The sequence below is a fragment of the Calypte anna genome, chromosome 1 (genome assembly GCF_003957555.1).
Source record: "Calypte anna isolate BGI_N300 chromosome 1, bCalAnn1_v1.p, whole genome shotgun sequence".
Taxonomy (NCBI): domain Eukaryota; kingdom Metazoa; phylum Chordata; class Aves; order Apodiformes; family Trochilidae; genus Calypte; species Calypte anna.
In genome coordinates, this window is record NC_044244.1 from 110,965,303 (window position 1) to 110,983,250 (window position 17,948).

General features: G+C 48.9%; 1 protein-coding gene across 1 annotated transcript; it reads right to left on the bottom strand.

The window, feature by feature from the left end:
* Nucleotides 1-288: 288 nt before the first annotated feature.
* On the bottom strand, nt 289-17,736 carry LOC103538984 (cystathionine beta-synthase). The gene is made up of 13 exons (XM_030461463.1): nt 17,453-17,736; nt 16,046-16,125; nt 14,738-14,869; nt 13,345-13,414; nt 12,087-12,178; nt 10,819-10,944; nt 9,707-9,791; nt 7,924-8,029; nt 7,056-7,127; nt 5,681-5,815; nt 5,042-5,150; nt 4,318-4,402; nt 289-1,819 (listed from the first exon to the last, which is right to left on the bottom strand). Exons 1-13 carry the CDS (start codon nt 17,718-17,720, stop codon nt 1,644-1,646), a joined length of 1,536 nt encoding a protein of 511 aa, XP_030317323.1. The 5' UTR covers nt 17,721-17,736; the 3' UTR covers nt 289-1,643.
* Between the last annotated feature and the right edge of the window lie 212 nt (nt 17,737-17,948).

Genomic DNA, 17,948 nt, shown 5'->3' on the forward strand with positions numbered 1-17,948 from the left:
CTGAGCAGTCTGATCACCCTCTCCATGAGGAAGTGCTTTCTGATATCCAACCTAAACCTCCCCTGGAGTAGCTTCAGGCCATGCCCTCTTGTCCTAGTTGTCTGGGAGAAGAGCCCAACCCCCACCTGACCATGTCCCAGACTTTGAACTGGTCCAGGTTCACACTTCTGCACTTCATGGAGCTGTGGGACACTTTAAGACTTATTTGAGTGAGTTTGGAACACATGCATGTACTAATATCCTTCAGCTTGCAACAGAGCTGCTAAATTAAAAACAATACAACTGAGGTTGAGCTAATCAGGTTTTACTCTTTCTGGACAAATATGGTTATTACTCAAGCAAAAACAGAAAATCTGATACAGCTCATGTCACTCAGGAAACAAAAGACAGCAGAAACACTCTTTCCTAAATACAAATAGTTCATCATTCTATAATTTAATAAAAGCCCCATACAAACTAGATTAGATTGCAAGTATGGACTAACCACTTAGCAGCAAGCCAAAATAGAGATTGGTTGTTGTCACACTGGAGCAGCTCCCAGTACTTATGAAAAAGACTGCAAAGCTCTTTGCAGCTTCTGAAAGCAACTTGACCAAACTGGGATTCAGCAGTGTTTCAGTTCAGTCCCATGACCCTCCTTTCACATTTGCTTTCACTTGTGGGTTTTTTTTTCAGACATAGCAAATGGCTCTTCTGACCTTCATTATCACTTCCTAGAACATAATATTCTGACAGCAAAATCAAGATCACCCTCACCTTCCTCTCTACCCCTTGACAACAAGCTCTCAGGATAGATATTTGTGAGCTGACTGTTCCAAGTCACAGGCATGAAGCAATCTCCCTTCTCCCAGCTAGTGTATCATGAGAATGAACCTTTGCTTCTTGAATGGGTTTGGTTCACTGCTACCTCCCACAGGACCATGTGTGAGACACCTGGTGCCTCCTCCAGAAGTGAGGAAGGTGCTTTCCAAAGTCTAGTTGCTGCTACAGGAGACATCATTCCTGACCTGCCCAGCATCTCATCCTCCCTGCCCATCACAGCCCTCAGCTGTCCCTTCATATCCCTCCTGCCCTTGCCTGCCCAGCTCCCCACCTTCTATGGGCCAGAGTGGGATGTCCCATCTGGTCTCCTTCTCCTCACTCCTCCAAGGCTCTGCCTCTTCCACTCACCCCTGGGGAGGAAAGGAAGAAGCTGAAACCTCCACCCTCATAAGGAGCCAGCAGTGAGAAGTCTCTGGAGGGTGCTTGCAATCCTCCCTGCAAGGGGTGGAGAGGAACAGGACATGCAGCCATGGCATGGCTTGGCTCCAGCCCAGAAGAGGGATGGAGTTTCTCATGGCAGAGACAGGATCCAGCCCTGACAGGACCAAGGTGACTCATGGGTACCTGCTGCTAGTTAACACACTGAGCCCCCACCTGATAAAATCTGGGCATGAGCAACCATCCCCTTCCCTCCCCTCGTATTACCTCTCCAGCCCTGGGAAAGTCTCTGTAACCACATAGGGCTATTAAACACAACTTCTTTAGTTATCTTGTCTTTAGTGACATTCTGAGTGGCATTTAGTAGACAAATGGTTATTACATTACAATTTTCACCTAGTCATTTTGAGAAATTATCAGCTGGATTAGACCAGAAAGTCCCCTCAGCTGGGTGGTTCAGGCCTGGGGGGGGCAGCTGGCCCTGCCAGAGGAGTGGAGGTGGGTGCAGCCAAGTCATGGTGATGCTTCTTGTCGTGTCTGCTGACAAAGGCAAGGAGGTCCATTGCTGTGACCACACCAAACACCATCTGCTTCATGAAGGAGCTGCCATTTCCATTGACTGCAAGCACAGAAAATGCCAGTTTAGTAGGGGAAAAAAAAAAAAAAAAAAAAAAGAAGAAAATAAACTCAACCAACCCACAGCTGTCCAGAGGTTGCTGTTTGTTTATTAAAAGAAAACCTTAGCAGGGACAGCAGCTGTCTCTGCTTTGCCTTGACAGAAACAACTGATGAAACCACAGTCAGGTAACGGGGATCACATCAGGGAGGTTTCAGCTGCAAACAGTGCACCCTTTACCAGAGCAGGAAACTTAATTTCCCAGTTGTTTTTACCCAGTCTCTGTTCCAGTGCTGCTTCTATCCCCACAAAACTTTTCAGGCCAAACTAGTGAGACTCTTTAAGAGCAGCAGAGAGATACTTTCTGCTCTGCTCTCGTGAGCTCCTACACCACCATTAATAAAACAGCATTGCAACAATTGCTTTAACTACCTGATCAGTGTTGTCTTAAATTAAAATAAAACTAGCCACCAGAGTCCAAACACAAGATAAAATACAAGCTCCAAAGGTGTGGGAAGAAAGTAATAAAACAAGGGGGTAACTGTGATGGCGTAAAAAGCAGCTCTGGAAAAGAAAATGTGTTGTTTGAAAGCCAGCAAGAGGCACTGAATACATCTGGCTGATACTTTTTGGTGGGTATCATTTAATTCCTAGATACCATTTAATTTATGTAGAAATGTGACATTAAAAAAAAAATCATTATTTTATGACAACCCAGCTGAGAAAGGAAATTCTGCCTCACATTTCTGGTGACAGAGTTGGAGATGTGCCTCAAAGGCAGTTCTGAATGACAGACCTTTTCTTGCAACATTTTGTGGAAGCACAGCTGGGCTCGCAATGATGGGGCTGATGGGGGCTTTAGAGCTGATGGGGCTTTGGGGCAGCAGGCCACAGAGCTACAAGCAGAGATTGTTGGGATGTTTGTGCAAAGTGCATTTTGGAGGCCCCCAGCCCAGCAGACAGCCCTTTTCTGGCAGTCAATACACTGCAATATTGCCTGCTGCTCACTGTAGGAATGCTTTGCACATTTAATGTGTAATCCCACAAAATCAATATAATTACACCCTTCAGCTCTAATTTAGAATGGCTAAACTTGGGTCGTCTGACTGCTTTTTCATGTTGCTAACATTTTAAACAAGGCAGCTCCCACGAGATAAGGCCAAATTTGTACTTCCAGAAGTTTTACGATATAATTGTACTGGAAAGGTGTGTTAGGTCATATTTGCAGAACATCACCTCCCCTGTTTTGGTGATCCCTGCTGCCACCAACGTGTCAGCAACCCTTGTGCTGAAGTGGTTCTACTGCATGTGACTTTGCTGAGCAAGTTTGCTTCACCAAGGAGGAAGGAGATGGTTGTACAGTGGTTAGAGAATAAACCAAACCAAATATTGAACCAGTCATATGGTGATACTGAACTGGCAGAGCATCCCTATGCCAAACCACGATCCAGGTAAGGCTCCCACAGAGATGCCCCAGGCTAAATGCATCAGTGTGTGTTGTGCCTCCTGACTCATCTGCCCCTGCCTTAGGACTTGCCTACAGTCCAACACATTTCTCTCCAGCTTTCTCTGCTTACCCTGGACCTCCAAAGTAGGTGTCAGATAACACCCAGCACACAAGGCCCCTCAGCATATCAATTTACCCAGACACCTCGGGGCACAGAGGCATAAGGACATCTCTTGGCTGCATCTCCTGGGGTGGCAAGTGGGATGAGGGGTGTTCAGAGAAGATGGCACTGCCTCTGGGCGTGTACAGCAGAAGGTTTTTAAGCAGTGGGATGCAGACTATATGGTTTGTTCCCTTGCACTCACATGTCTGAATTTCCCCTAAGCTTTAGCTATTTTGCCTGAATGCTCCTTTCAACCCTTTCCCTGAGATACTCAGCCTGTGGAGATTCCCTCACTTCCCCCTTATTTCCTCTGTTGCCCACAGCCAGCAAGGCAGTGGTTTGAATTCAAGGTCTTGAGACTAAATGAGTGCTAAAGGACAGAGACTACAGTTGTGAGCAGAGGCACTGCACCCCAAGCTGCTCCCTGCTCTCCACCTTGGCTGTCAGAGGGGACAAAATGCAATCCCATAATGAATACCTTCCCATCTTTAAATGTTGGTTTCCATGGGAAACCGTGAGAAAATGGAAGGGGATGGAACTGACAGTTGCCTCAGTGTCACCTCCGCATGGGAGGGACAACACAGCTCCTATGATAAGGATCTGGGATGTGCCCCTGAAGGATATACATCCAGGAATGTCCTTGTCCCAGGTTCCTATAGCTAAGGCTCTCCCCTTCCTCCTTTTATTCCTGTGGGGTCAGGAAAGGAAATGGGTGAATTGTTGGCAGTTCTGGGGCTATGCAGAATCAAGGAGCAGAAATCTTCCTGCAGAGGCTCAGGGACTGAAAAAGTGGAGTAGCTGCACTGATACTTACAGAGCTCAAGTTGAGAGTTTCCCTTTCCCTCTTAAACATTTGTGAGAAGCCAGCAGAATGCTTCTGCAGACACTTACACTGCATTTGCTTGTGTACAACAATGGCAAAATGGTCATTCTCCAGGATGCAAGAAAGCTTCCCAAGACTGTCCTCCAGGCCAATCTAAACAGGACAAAAAGAGACATTTAATATTTCAGTTTACATTTAGAGGACAGAGGTAGGTGCAGGTTTTGGGAGATGGGAGGGGATGCAGGCAGCCTGCAAACCTGGCTTTGCTGTAGCTGAACTACAGTGCTGTCTGCTCTCAGCCCAATGGGCCTCTATGGGTCAGCATGAGATGATGGTTCCACCTTTCCTAAAACAACATCCATTACCTTCCTCCATCTCTGGACCATTGATTACCATCTGTTCCAGGCATCCCTTCTCTGCACACCCACATGTTCTGCTGTTCCATGTCGCATCAGAACCCATGCCTGTTGTACCATCCCTTTTAACCCCTGGCAATAGCTGGGCTCTGATTTCAGGGGCTGTGGATTCCCCAGCTGGATGACATCTTCTGACAATGTAAGACTGGGGGAGAACATTCACAAGATTTTGCTCTTGGTGTGAAAGGTCCCATGTCTGAACCCCAGAGGCCCAGCAGAATTTTTGCAGGTGCTTTAGTCTCATCTCCATGATGTTGCCATCACCCTTCCCACTTCTCTCTACCTTCAGCTCTTGCCCCAGATCCTCTTGCACCTCTGCCCCTCTCCCTGCCCCTCAGAAGTGATTGGCACCAGCCCCAGCCTTATCAGTCAGTACCTTTGAGAACTGGTCATAGATGATCTTCGTAACAGGGTCTGAGAAATGTGCATTTCCAGCCAGCACTGAGGTGAGGGTGTTGCTGAGGGTCACCATTCCCAAAATAAGTCTGTAAGGGAACAGAGACTTTTTCAGTAGGTCAGACCTGAAGAAGTGCAACACGTTTCATGTAGAAGCTGAACTGCTCCCCTTGAAATCAGTGGCTAAATTGCTGCTGCCATCAGCAGGAGGCACAAGTTTTCTCCTCACTGGGGCAGGAGAAGATCCTTGTCCTCACCAAGTTGTTGGTTTAACAGCAGTTAAAGTCTGATTTTGCAGTCCAGTGTTTAGCAGAAAGAAAACTTCTGAGCAATGCAGTTATTTGTGGGGGTTTCCCACATAGCCCTCATCTCTCCTCTTGCATCTCCTTCTCTGTCCACTGATCCAGCCTCTGCTGAGCCTGGTGGGTACAGGATTTGGCTTTGGCTTTAACTAGTTCATTTACAGGGTGTATTCTTCATGAATCTTCACAAGGAGGTAGCCGATGCATTAAAAATGTGAGTTGCAGAATCCAGCACAGGAGCCCCATCACTCACAGCAGCCCCAACTGCTGCTTTTCCTATGTGAATGGCCATCTCTGTAATGAGTAAAAATAGTTACCCTGATTCAGCAACAACAGGAGCTTGGTCATATCCCTTCTCCTGGAGGATCTCGATTGCCTTTTGACAGCTGACTTCTGGGAGTAGAATGAGAGGGGCTGAGAGATTCAGTTTCTGAACCTTGATGTCCCACCACCTGTTGAAAGACAAATGGCAGCACCAAGCTGTTTACTCTCTGCTGTGTGACTGTAGGCTCTGGTCAGAAAATCAAGGCCAGGACAGTTGAAACTAACCACACAGAGGTATTCTGCCTGCCTGCAAAAGCTGTCCCACTCCTGCCTCCAAAGCAGTAATGCCACAAGTCCACCATGGCTGCATCTTGTTGAAGCCAAGCTTTCCCTACAGCTGGCGTTCATGCAGCTCCAGAGGCAGCACTGAGGCCAGCAGCTGGCAAAGTGCTCAGCTGTCCTGAATCCAAGAAAGCTATTGAGGGCTTCACTTCAGGCTCATGAGTGGGGAGGGCTACCATTTTTAATTCTTTGGTTTGTGTCCTTAGTCTTCAAATGCAGCATCTGCAGCTCCTGCATGGGAGAGCCCAGCAGAGATGCTTGTGTGACTTCTGCGGGGCAAGTTACACTTCTTTGTTGGGGACCACAGGCAAGTTCCAACTCAGCCCTTCATCTTTGCAGAAAAGGCAGGGCAATGCCAGAGGCTGGAAGGGCCAAGAGCAATTCTAACAAAGCACGAGAGGCCCTGGAAGTGTATTAAATTTTTGGAAAATATTTTGCAATAACCTTCGGTTATAATAAACCAAAGGAGCAGGTGAATCAAAAATACCTGCTGGCTTTAAAGTGAGAATAGACACTTTTTAAACAATGACCATTTGCCCAGCCACCTGTCAGCTGGCATCAGCAGTCAGCCTGGGATTTTCTACCTTGAGGGGGCTTTTTCCCTGTGGTGTGCAAAAGACAGCTGAGTTAGTCATATTGTCTGACCTACTCTTCCCTGCCTGAAAAGACCCCCAGAGCTGTTCAAAAGAGTGATTGCTACAGGAGGGACTCATCTCTCCACTGGGCCAGTGATGTTCTCTCGTCATCAGCTGTGGAATAGAGAGAGGAGGTTTTGAGTGGAGATAGGTGCCTACCTCAGGCATTCTGCTCAGCAGGGTTTAGGTGGCCTGGACAATGACTGCCATGCGGGAGCAGATTGTTAACTTCAGCACAGAAACAGCTTCTTTATAGGTTTTGATTGGAGAACTGGGATATCTAACAACTCCAAAGAGAGGAGCTGACAATATGGCCTCCCCAGAGGGATCTGGACTTGGTCGCATTTTTTTCTAAATGCTAAAAGATAACACTTTCCTTTGAAGATAATAATTTCCAGACTCAGAAAACTGATTCACTTAGCAAAGTTTATACCAGTGTAAGCTGTCTTACCAAGGCTTGTGCTCCCGGATGTCATTCAGGAAACCGTTCTTTATCATCCACTTATCATTCAAAAGCTTGGACCTAGAAATTAGCAACAAAGAGAACATCTGTGAGCCTTCCAGAAGAAGCCGTGCTTTTTTTCATGCACTAGACCACAGCACTGCCCCAGGGCTCCCATGATTTTTGCAGCTGGCTGCTCTTAGCCCCTTTTAAGGTCAACGGGAGCTGCGGGTGCTCAGCAGCTCTTAGAAGCATGCCAGCTATTTGCCTTCCTAACTTTAGGCATGCAGGTTCAAAAACCGTAGCTTGACTGATGCCTGCTCCGTGCAGTGAGTCAGTGACAAGAGGAAATAAAAACCATGTGTCCCAACACCCAGCCCCTGGTCCTTGCCACCGTCACTGTTCTCCCTGTTGTTCTTTTTTTTTTTTTTTTTTTTTTTTTTTTTTTTTCATGTGAGCTGCTCAAGGGAACCTCCCAGTTCTGGCCTCACTCCAGGTGCCATGCTACTGGTTGTTGGGGTGCGTCTACAGCAACCCACACCATCTGGGCTCAGCCATACTAAGCTCAGAATCACAGAATCACAGAATCACAGAATCACAGAATCATCTGGGTTGGAAAGAACCTCTGAGATCACCAAGTCCAACCCTTGATCCACTGCCACCATGGTGGCCAGACCATGGCACTGAGTGCCACATTAGTCTGTTTTTAAAAACCTCCAGGGATGGAGAATCCACCACCTCCCTGGGCAGCCCATTCTGGGTCACTGAAGAGTCCCATGGCTCCAACCTGGGTGATATGCAGAGAGAATATGAGGGAGAAGGCTATGGGAGCTCCCACCCCAACACCAGGAAGCAGGAAAGGGAGAGAGAAACTCACATGTAGTTCCTGACAGAGTCGGGCAGAATGACGACGCATCGCTGACCTTCCTGTAGGTCCTTGGCAGCCTGCACAGCCACAGACATGGCACTGCCTGAGCTGCCACCTGGATGGGTACCAAGAAGAGAGAGACAAGCACTGAGGATGCCCAGGGTGTGGGGTCACAGTCCTGGTGCATGGGGCACAGCACTGCCCTGGCACAGATGCACCCAGGCAAAGCAGTGGCAGAGGTGGCATCTCATAGATGGGTGTATCAGAGTAGGGAGCTGCTGATGTAGAAGCAGCTTGAAGTAGCTAGTTGTAGGTACTATTGCATCTTGAAGTAGCTCAAGATGCTGGTAGTGGGAGGATAGTCAGCCCCACAGCCTTTAGGGTGAGGAAGAGGTAGGGACTGAAGGGATGTGTCCATATGGTGGCTCTTGGCAACAGGCTTTTGAGGCAATGTAAGAGTCCTCTAGTGAACTTCATGAACCATTTCTGGTGGTAACTCTGCAGGCATGGCAAGGGCTGAAAGGTTCAATATGGGGACCTCTGTGCCACTGCTTTCCTCCACTCCACACCCTTCGTTTGGGTGAAGAGAATAAGATGCCCAATCTAGAACTCCCAATTGACATATTTGGCAATCAAAAATTTGCTTTAAATGCATTGCAAAGACTGAAAAAACCCCATAAACATTACACTCATGCTTGGAATACCAAGCCAACGTGATGGGAAGACTTAAAGGCTCCCTGTGTCCATCTGCATGCATGTGGTTTCCCGCACGTAGGGAAAGGAGGTCCCTGCTCTACAGAGGCAATTCTTGCACTCGTAGTTTGAGTGCTGGAAGTCAAACACATTCCACTATCTGTGTGCCAATTACACATTACATTCAAGGCAGCACGTATTTTACAGTAGGTTAATTAGCACTGGGTCACATTTTTCTAACAAGGGAGGAAAGGCACTGAAAAATGCAGTCAAGGAAACATGAAGCTATTCACAAATTACAGGTGAGTTCAGCAAGTGGTTTCTGTTGAAACACAGTGACTCTGTGCCTGCTAGGTTAAATCAACATTTAAGTGTTTCATTACAAGCTGCCTGATATTTTCCAAAACTCCCTGGATATGAGGGCTCAGGACTTTCACAGTTTCTAACTGCAAGCCTACATATTTTCTGGTTCTGGATGCAAACCTATCTGTGTGATTGCGGGGAAGGCTGAAAAAACGCTGATGCTGTATAAAGGCCCTACGGGTACAGGCAGGGTTTGTCTGAGGGCACCTGTTCATTTTGGAAAGCTGGTGGGATCACTTACAGAGTGTTGGCACAGGGAGATATCCTCAGCAAGAGTACATCTGACACATTCTTTACTTTCAGACTTTCCTGGTCCAAACCTGGCACCTCTACTGTGGCAACCATTTAACGCCAGAGAACACAACCTCGCAGAGTTGTTAGTGGAGCAACAGTTCCATTCCACCTGTCCTGCCCTGAGTCCCATTAATCTTCTCCTCAGCCCGTGTAACACTACACCACAGAGAGACGGGCCTGAAGATCCAGTTCCATGTTCAGAAGTGCTCTGGTAAGAGGAGAGTTACCGCAGCCCATGAGTCAGCCCCTTGACCACAGACTTGCTGCCACACCTCTGAAGTCTACAGCAAGTTACACACCAGCTCAGGGAGTAGCCACTCAGCCCTGTTAACCTATCAGACACAGAATGCAGACAGCACTTACCCCAAAGCATTTGGGTCCCAAGAGAATGTGGTTCAGAAAGTTTGTTAAGGGAAGCAACCTGCTTGTCATTTGTGCTTACCGCACAGTAATCCCTCCTCTCTGATCAGCCTGCGAGACATGAGGAATGAATCTCTGTCGTTGCATTTATACCACTGGTCAACCACCTGGAGAGAAAGCAAGACTTTGGGGTCTCAGCAGTGTTATTTCAGGCTGTCCCAACCCTCTGAGCCATACTATAGCACTGGTGCCTACAACATCCCACAGGTCTGAGCTGCTTTCTGCATATGTTGAAAAATGTCACATTTGTCAGGGTATCCTTGGTCCAGAGGTATGTCCTTGTTTGAAGCACCCGCTCTACCTTTTCCAGCACCCACCCTTTTCTCAGAGAGTTTGGGATGTCTGACAGGTCCTGAGTTAGAGGGAGTGGTGTTCATGATGTCCTGGGCTAAGCTATGTTAATGGTCCAGATTTTACCAGGTAAAATCAGATCCAGCTACAAAAAGAGTTTTGTGTCATTACAAGTCACAGCTCTAAAGCTGTGTGCTGACAGCAGAGATATTGTTAACACAATGTGAAAACAGAGAGAATCTGGAATCTGAGGATGTGGGGGACCTTCCTAAGAACAAGGCCAGTGGAGCTCAGGCATCTCGAGTTAAGGCTTTAAAGCTCCCTATCTGAGGGCAACCGATGCACTGAGAAAAACTTGACAAGAAGTTGGACGAGGTTTATCATATGTTGTCTTACATGGCTTGGATCTTGTCTACCAGCCCATAAATGGTGCAGGGCTTCTGCTGTATGTGTGTGTGTGGTGCCTACAATAGCGAAGGCTCAGGAAATGCCAGCATGGTGAAGAGCAGCCTCAGCACTGACCTCTCACATGTCATCATAGTACTAGAGGTACACCCTGAACACTGGTGAAGCTGAGGGCCAAAGTGGCACTGTGACACATTTCTCTTGTCCCACCATGTTTTGCTTCTACTTGTAGGTCAGATATAAGATTTATTCAGAGAGACCCTTTAGTGCTGAGTGGCCAATTTTCACACCATAGCCTTTTCTGCACTGGCCAGGTATACAAATACCCTTAGGGCTGGGACACATGCAGGTGCCAGAGCTGGCTACCTCTGAACTTGGGAGTGGGCTGGAAGCAAAGCCAAAGATCAAACAGAGGCCTCTCATCACATGGCCACTTACTGATCTGTCAAGGACGGTAGGGATAAAGTCGTGCCCAATGCCCTCCACCTCAATGGTTGTGGTGTTCGTCCTGTTCATCTCACTGGGAAGAGCAACAATGGAGCCATCAGGATCTGCACCAATGATCTTTGAGGGAAGAAAGCTTTGTTAAACCACAAGGGGAGTTTAGAAATTATAAAACACACAACTCAAGGGAAAAATTAACTGTGCCCTTATTAGCAATGTTTTCCTTCCCATGATATTCATTAATATTCCTATCAACTGGCAACATGGAGAGTACCCAGGACAAAAGACTACTGTTTCCCACTAGCTTACTAAATAAATCCTAGGTAGTGTTCAGCTGCTGCAGAAGTGACTGGTGGCTTAAAACATAATCACTCTCAAGAGGTTTATTGTCATCCCTTTGGCAGAGCCTGCTGCTTCAAAAGCTCAACCCTTAGGACAGTGTGATTGCTCCTTACTCTGCTCCAGTGCAAAGCCAGCCAGTTAGCTCAAACCTGTGGAAACATGTAGCTACACACATCCATCCTGAAGCTAGTTGTGTGCTGACTGGCAGTGGCACCTCCCTTGTTGCTTGTAGCTTAATGTCTGGGCTGACGGTGCCTCCCTCAGCACTCAGCTTCAGAAGGGATGGTGACAGTGCCCCACAGGCAGCTTCAGGCAATCAGAGAGGTTATCCCATGCCCAGGACTCCCAGTGGCTGGGTCTACAACATCTTAATTTGCCTCTGGTGGATCAGGGGTTGTTCACACACCAGCCATGCCAGAGAGGCCGTGACTGTCAAGCCTCCAGTCTGCCTTGAAGCACAGGTTGTGCAGAATGAGATCTGTCACTGGGCTCAGCCATGCAGCATAGAGGCTTTTGCAGTGGCAGATGAGAAGCATTTGCACTGTCTGGGCCCCTCATGGAGCTGCTAGAGCAGAAAGTTCCAGCAGGCAGGTTAACCAGGAGTGGGAGCAGCAATGCTGTCCATCTAGGTCAGCCACTTCTGCAGGAGACATCTGACTGTGTCCTGCAAAGGGCAGGACACTGGGCAGGGTGGGATTAGTGGGCTTTGGCTTCTAAGGCACTCGGATGGACCTAGTTCAAGCTGAGCACAACACCAAACTGCTTCCAACAAAAGCCAAGTGTGCTGTGAAAAAAACAAATAGGTAGAGGGAACAAGTGCTAGCCCAGGTGAGTTGTGGGGTTAGGCTTGCTCAAAAGCACAGGCAGGAAAACCCAGGGGAGCTGTGGTTCCCAGTGGGCAGCCCCGCCTCCCAATTTACCTTGCACTCTGGACACTTCTCCTTCAGCTTCCTGGCAATGCCGGTGATGGTGCCTCCTGTGCCAGACCCAATCACCACCATGTGGACCTTGCCTGCAGGTCAGGGAAGAGAGAGGCTTGCAGGGACTCAGCATGGCTTCCAGGGCAGTCTCACCTTTCTTTGGGGCCCAGAACAGATGCAGAGCTCATGTCCTTTGGCTGCTACAGCCCCACGTGCAGAAAGAATAGGCAGAAGTCATGCTTAGTGGCCAGAGCATGGTCCTGTGGAGAAGCTCAGATGAACTTGAGAGAACTGAGTACAGCTGATCCTGCCTCTGTGAAGGGAACTGAAGGTGACCTCCTGATCTCCCACTAGTTTCCATGGTTTCCCTGTCTTTGGCATCTTTAAGGGGGGGAGGGAGGATCTCAGTCCTTGCATCCACAGTGGAGGGAAGGCAGAGCTCTGCCCTGACACCTGTGTCAGTCAGATGTAGCCTCATTGGCACCAGTGGAATTATACTGATTTAGGACTGGTAGGAGCAGAATCAGAGTCAGTCCTTCGGAGCCTTATGCTGCAACCGCATAGGGGAAAAGGGACTTGTAATTCACTTCTGGCAGCCAGTAGGAGCAAATATAAATGTTGTAGTGGAGGGGAGGCTTGGGCTCTCTTGTTCCTGTTGCTAACCAACTGCTTTATTGTTATGATAACTGCTTTTCAGTTACAGCCCTTGAGTCCTGTTTAGATTTGCAGTGGTCCCAGTACTGGCAATAAATTTCGTTTCTATCTGCACAGACGTGGTCTGGAATAATTCTTTATCCTCCCCCAACCACCACATCAAATGTCATTAGTCTGTGAAGTTTCACTCTATTTTGATTTGCAAATGAGTGTGCTGTATCAGGCGCAGCTTGACATGCCCTGATGGATGTACATTCCCCAGTGAGGCCTCCTGGGCCACCTTGTGTTCTCAGCTGACAGGTTATGGACGTGTGGCCACTAGGAAATGGATTCCTGAGCCTGTTAAGGCTCTGGCGTCCTCCCTCAGGCTTTTGAAATGGGAGGCTGAGGCAGGAAAGTCTTGCAGGTTCAGGTGGATCCAGAGTGGGTTCTGTGCAGTCACCACACTGCACATGTCAGCGTTATCATGGGTGCCTTCCCCTGAAGAGGCCTTTTGGCCTTTTCTAGACATTTGGGTCAACAAACAGTGTAAAACCAGCCTCCCAGAGGGGGCTGTGGCCCTCTGCACATCCTCAGCATGTAGAAACAACAACAGAGACAGTACCTTCACACTGCTCCAGGATCTCCTCAGCTGTGGTGTCGTAATGAGCCAGTGGGTTGCTTGGGTTTCGGTACTGTTTATTTCAACAGAGAACAGCATGAACTACTGACTGTGTGCAGTGTAGGTCACATACCAAACTAGCAATAGCTCCTGATAAGCTCTACCCAAAGCATGCAACTGCTCCCTCCTCTTCCTGGCAAAGGGTGGACTGCAATACAACCAAGCCAGGTCACAGGTACTCCTCCCGGCTGTCACCCTGGGACAGGTTTCTAAGGACACTTAGGGCATGTCCACACATGGAAGATTAAAATGTGTCCACAGGCACTCCCTCTTGATCACCCGCTGCCTCTTTGTTATGGAGTGGTGCAGCTGTCCTGCAGGCAGCGTTGCTGGGTGGTGTGGGATCTGCTGGCTTTGTGAAAGACTTAGCTGCTGGAGGCAAGGGGGGTCCTCACTATTTTAGCTATTGATCAGATACAAGACTTTTAGACTTTTCGGTTGCTTTGAAAAAGTTGAAAATACAGCCCCACAATACTCCTAAAAAGTTCTGAAAATATATTAAAAACCCCTCTGTATCAGAAACTTTTTTCAAGTGTCATACAGATGCATATGTATATAAATATATAACTTTGAGAGCTGCTTTGTCATTAGGGGCATTTGTGGTTGTCAGTGCAGCAAGTTAGGTGGCTGGGAACTGTGGACCAAAGTGGAAGGGTTAATAAAGAGCATCTGTCATTTGTTCAATTGCTGGCCCAGTGTTAAACTGTGACGCTACCTGTGCAGAGGGATCCACAAGGGGGGGGGTACACAGGTACAGCACTGAAATGTGTGTAGTTCCCTGTTCACACCCACAGACTAGGCTGCTTCTGAAAAGTGTATTCAAACACTGAGCTCCCTTCATCTTAAAAGGAAGGAGTTCCCCTGAGTTTTCTGCACTACTGGGGCTTCCTGCTCACTGCAGGGATGCCTTCCTGCAGCAGAGTCAGACTGGAGGGAGAAGTTCCCTCCTGTACAAGAGCCAGTGGTCTGTAGAATAAGCATGAGGCTTATTTTTGAGGCAGAACAGAGGCTGTTAGCCATGCACAAAAAGTGATTTTTTTTTTTCCAGGGCAAAGTTAAATTCGAATTAATTTAAGGAGCCTTGGAAGTATGCAAGAAACCCCAGACTCACCCACTTCCAGGCATTGGCCCAAGTATTACAGGTCTAGAAGTGTCTCTTATTTTGTTTCTGCCAAGCTGTGCTTTGCAGAGAAGCGATTAAGTTTCAAATGCCATAAAACACTGACGAAATCCACCTCCGTTGCCAGTCTGCATAAAGCCCCCAAACACTGGCAATCTTGGAGCACACGCTACAAACCGTATTTGTAAAGAGAGTCAGTGGAGGAATGGCATTTACCTGGTCCAGGATGTGAGAGTTTGGGATTTCACTTTTCAGCTTCCAGGCAACACGAATATTGGACTCCGGGGCATCAAAGCGGGCGCACGGCGTCCTCACAATTTCAACACCCAATGCCTTCAAGAGATCGACCTTTGGGAGGGAGGAGAGGAGATGTAAGGCAACTGATCCCACATAGCAATGGTAATCCGAGCCTGGGGGGTCATGACAGCATCAGGTGCCAGAAGAGCTTTGCGTGTGGGAGACATTTAGTGTTTGGAGATACAATGTCTGATTCTCAGTTACACTATCTCTAACATCCTACCGGCATCCAGGGCCTCCTGTCTGAAACTGGCATATGGATTTGAGCCTGGCCTCCTGCCCGGTCCCTCTCAGAGGGCAGAATGGGGACACAAGGGAGATATTGCTGGTCCTTGGTGGCTGAGGAAAGGACAGAGGGAATGGGGGTATGAAGCAGCATCTCCTGTGTGCTGTGGTCTGAGCCCTGCATGCAAGGAGAAGGTCTGAAAGCCATCTTAGCCCCAAGTCCCTTCTCTTCCCTTGCCAAGCACAGGGAAGAAACAACTACAAATCAGCCCTAGGGTATTAATCAGTTGGGAGATGTGGCTGTTGGAGAGGGGAACTGGAGTTAAAAGAGAAGGGTGGATGAGCATCGGGATGCCTAGAGATGAAGCCCACAGCAGCTGGTGGTGGCATCTGATCGAGACCATGCTTAAGGGAAATTCAGATTGAAATGAGGATGGCTCTTTGGAGAAAGGTTCAGTTTTGAAGCAAGTCCAGGTCCAGGTCTGGCTACGTTGGTATGTGTTCAGTTTGTGAGACTTTTTGGCTGCCATCTCCAGAACGTCAGCTTCACCTGATCATCTGCTCTTATGTAAGTAACTTGACTTCCACCATCTCAAAAAAGCTATGGTTAAACAAAACCCTAGAGACATGGAGACACCCAGTGACACATCACATGTCTGAGGGGAAGTTACCAGGGCTGGCAGAGAAGTCCCAGATCGAGCCTGCCTCTCCTCTGCTCCATCCAGCCCTTGCCCTTGCAGGCAGCAGATATTGCTCCATTTCTCACAGTGCACAGTGCAGCCGTGCACTGTGTCTGGCCAATATGTGACCCCAGCTGCACTGCTGAAGCCAGGCCACCTCAGGGTGCCTTTTTTCCATCGAGAGGAAATCTTCTGAATAGCTACAACGCTATGTCAGTGTGTGCGGTGAGGCTTGTTACCCCTTGAAGTCCCTAGACAGTCAGAGAGAGACAGGGAGGGAGGTGTTCCCTGGCTGTGGGGTGACACCTTAGAGAGCTCTGACCTTTTCCATGCTCATTTTCTCCGGCAGGACAATGATGCAGCGGTAACCTTTCACTGCAGCTACCAGCGCCAGCCCGATCCCTAGGTGGTTGGGAGGAAAGGGAATTGGTTGACAACAGCATTCGGCAACTCTGTTCCTCTCTCCTGCCATTGATCATAACCTAGAAATGTTCACCGCTGGGCTAGAGGTGAAGGCATCCCCCTCCAGCCTCCGGGAATGCCCGGGAGCACCGGGAGGTCGGGAGGATGTGGGCAGGGGGAAGCCTCGGCTGCAGCGTCCCTTCTGCTAGCAGGAGTCTGTTAGTGCGGGCACTTTCCTCCCCTTTACTAAAGGGAGAAGGCCTCTTCCCTGGCTTTCCAAAACAGGGGAAAGAGAGGAGGTGCTCCTGCTTCACGAGTGCTTTCCCCTCCCCCCTAAAGAGCTCTCAGCGGGACACACACACACACAAAGCTGCACATGTGGGCAAGGAGCAGCTCTGCTCCGATTTCACTGCTGGCGATGGATGGATGGAGCCAGCTGCTTCCCAGCTAGGGGTGGAAAGCGAGGCTGGAGAAGTGTGTCCCTGTGAGAGGGGAGGCTGGAAGTAGCACAGTGCCACCCTGGCTATCCTGGCCAAACCTGGGGAACAGCTCTGGGAACACACAGGTCACCTCTCCCCCCATGTCTGGGGGTTGTCTGGGGAAAGGGGGTCTTGGGGTGCCTGCAGCAACGGAGTAAAATTCATAGAGAGGAGCCCTGCCCTGCATGGGTAGTGAGGGGGAGGCAGGGAGCACAGCAAGGGATGCAGATTCAGCTCTGTCCAGACCCCCTCGACAGCCTTCCCTGTGCCTTCTCTCAGGAAAGCACAGTGTGCAAACATGTTCCTGATGTGGTGAGGACACTGGTGCAGGGAGCAGCAAAGGGCTGTGGAAACTTGCACCGATGGTCTTGTGCAGGCTGCAAAATAGGGGGGATGCTCCTCTGCTGTGCCCACTCACACCATCCCTCACAGTAATCTAGTGTTTGAGCAGGATGACAGTGACAAGGAAAAAAGAAGATTATTTTTCTTCCAGCCCATCAGGAAAACCCCCTCTGGGAACCTCTGAATATTCAAGAGCTTCCCATACTGAAAACACCCAGGGTTGTCCTGGCTCCTCCAACTCCTGAAACTGTTTGTGATGCTTCAAAGTGCCCTGGCAGGCACACCTGGGCAGGCATGGAACCCTCATAGGCCCTCAAGAATTTCATTTATGAAGCACCTCAGCACCCCAGCCCAATTCTGGACACGAGGAGTAGAGCTACTGGAGAGGACAGAGTCAGAGCCGTGGAGCCCCAGGCTGACCTTCTAACTCCTGGAATACCTGTCCCACCTCAGAGACACCACCCTACCTGGTACCTGGGCAGAGGGAGCATCCCTGTCTTTCCCACCTGTGTTTCCTGAAGTGGGCTCAATCAGTGTGTCTCCTGGTTTTATAATCCCGGCTCTCTCTGCATCTTCCACCATCCTCAGGCTGATGCGGTCCTTCACACTGCCCCCAGCATTGAAGTATTCACATTTTGCCACTAGAAATGAAAGGTGAGGCTCCATCAGGGACAAACAGCAGCTCCCTGCTCCCCCATCACTCACTGCAGTCATTTGAGGACATCCATTCCTGCCCTGTGGTATGGTCCTTGCACAGGGGAGTGTATCCACCATCTGCTTGTGGGGTGCTGCAGCTTGTCATGGGATTGCCCACCACTGTACTTGCCCATAGTCCATCTTTCCCCCACATTTCACCACTCTGCAGCACTCTGAAGGTAGCGAGCAGGCCTGGTAAGTCCAGGATAAATTTTAAGTCAACTTGATATACAGTGATAGCCAGGTGGAGGGTCCCACACTGGTACAATGTACCCTTGAAATTGAGGACCTGGAGGACATGAGCTG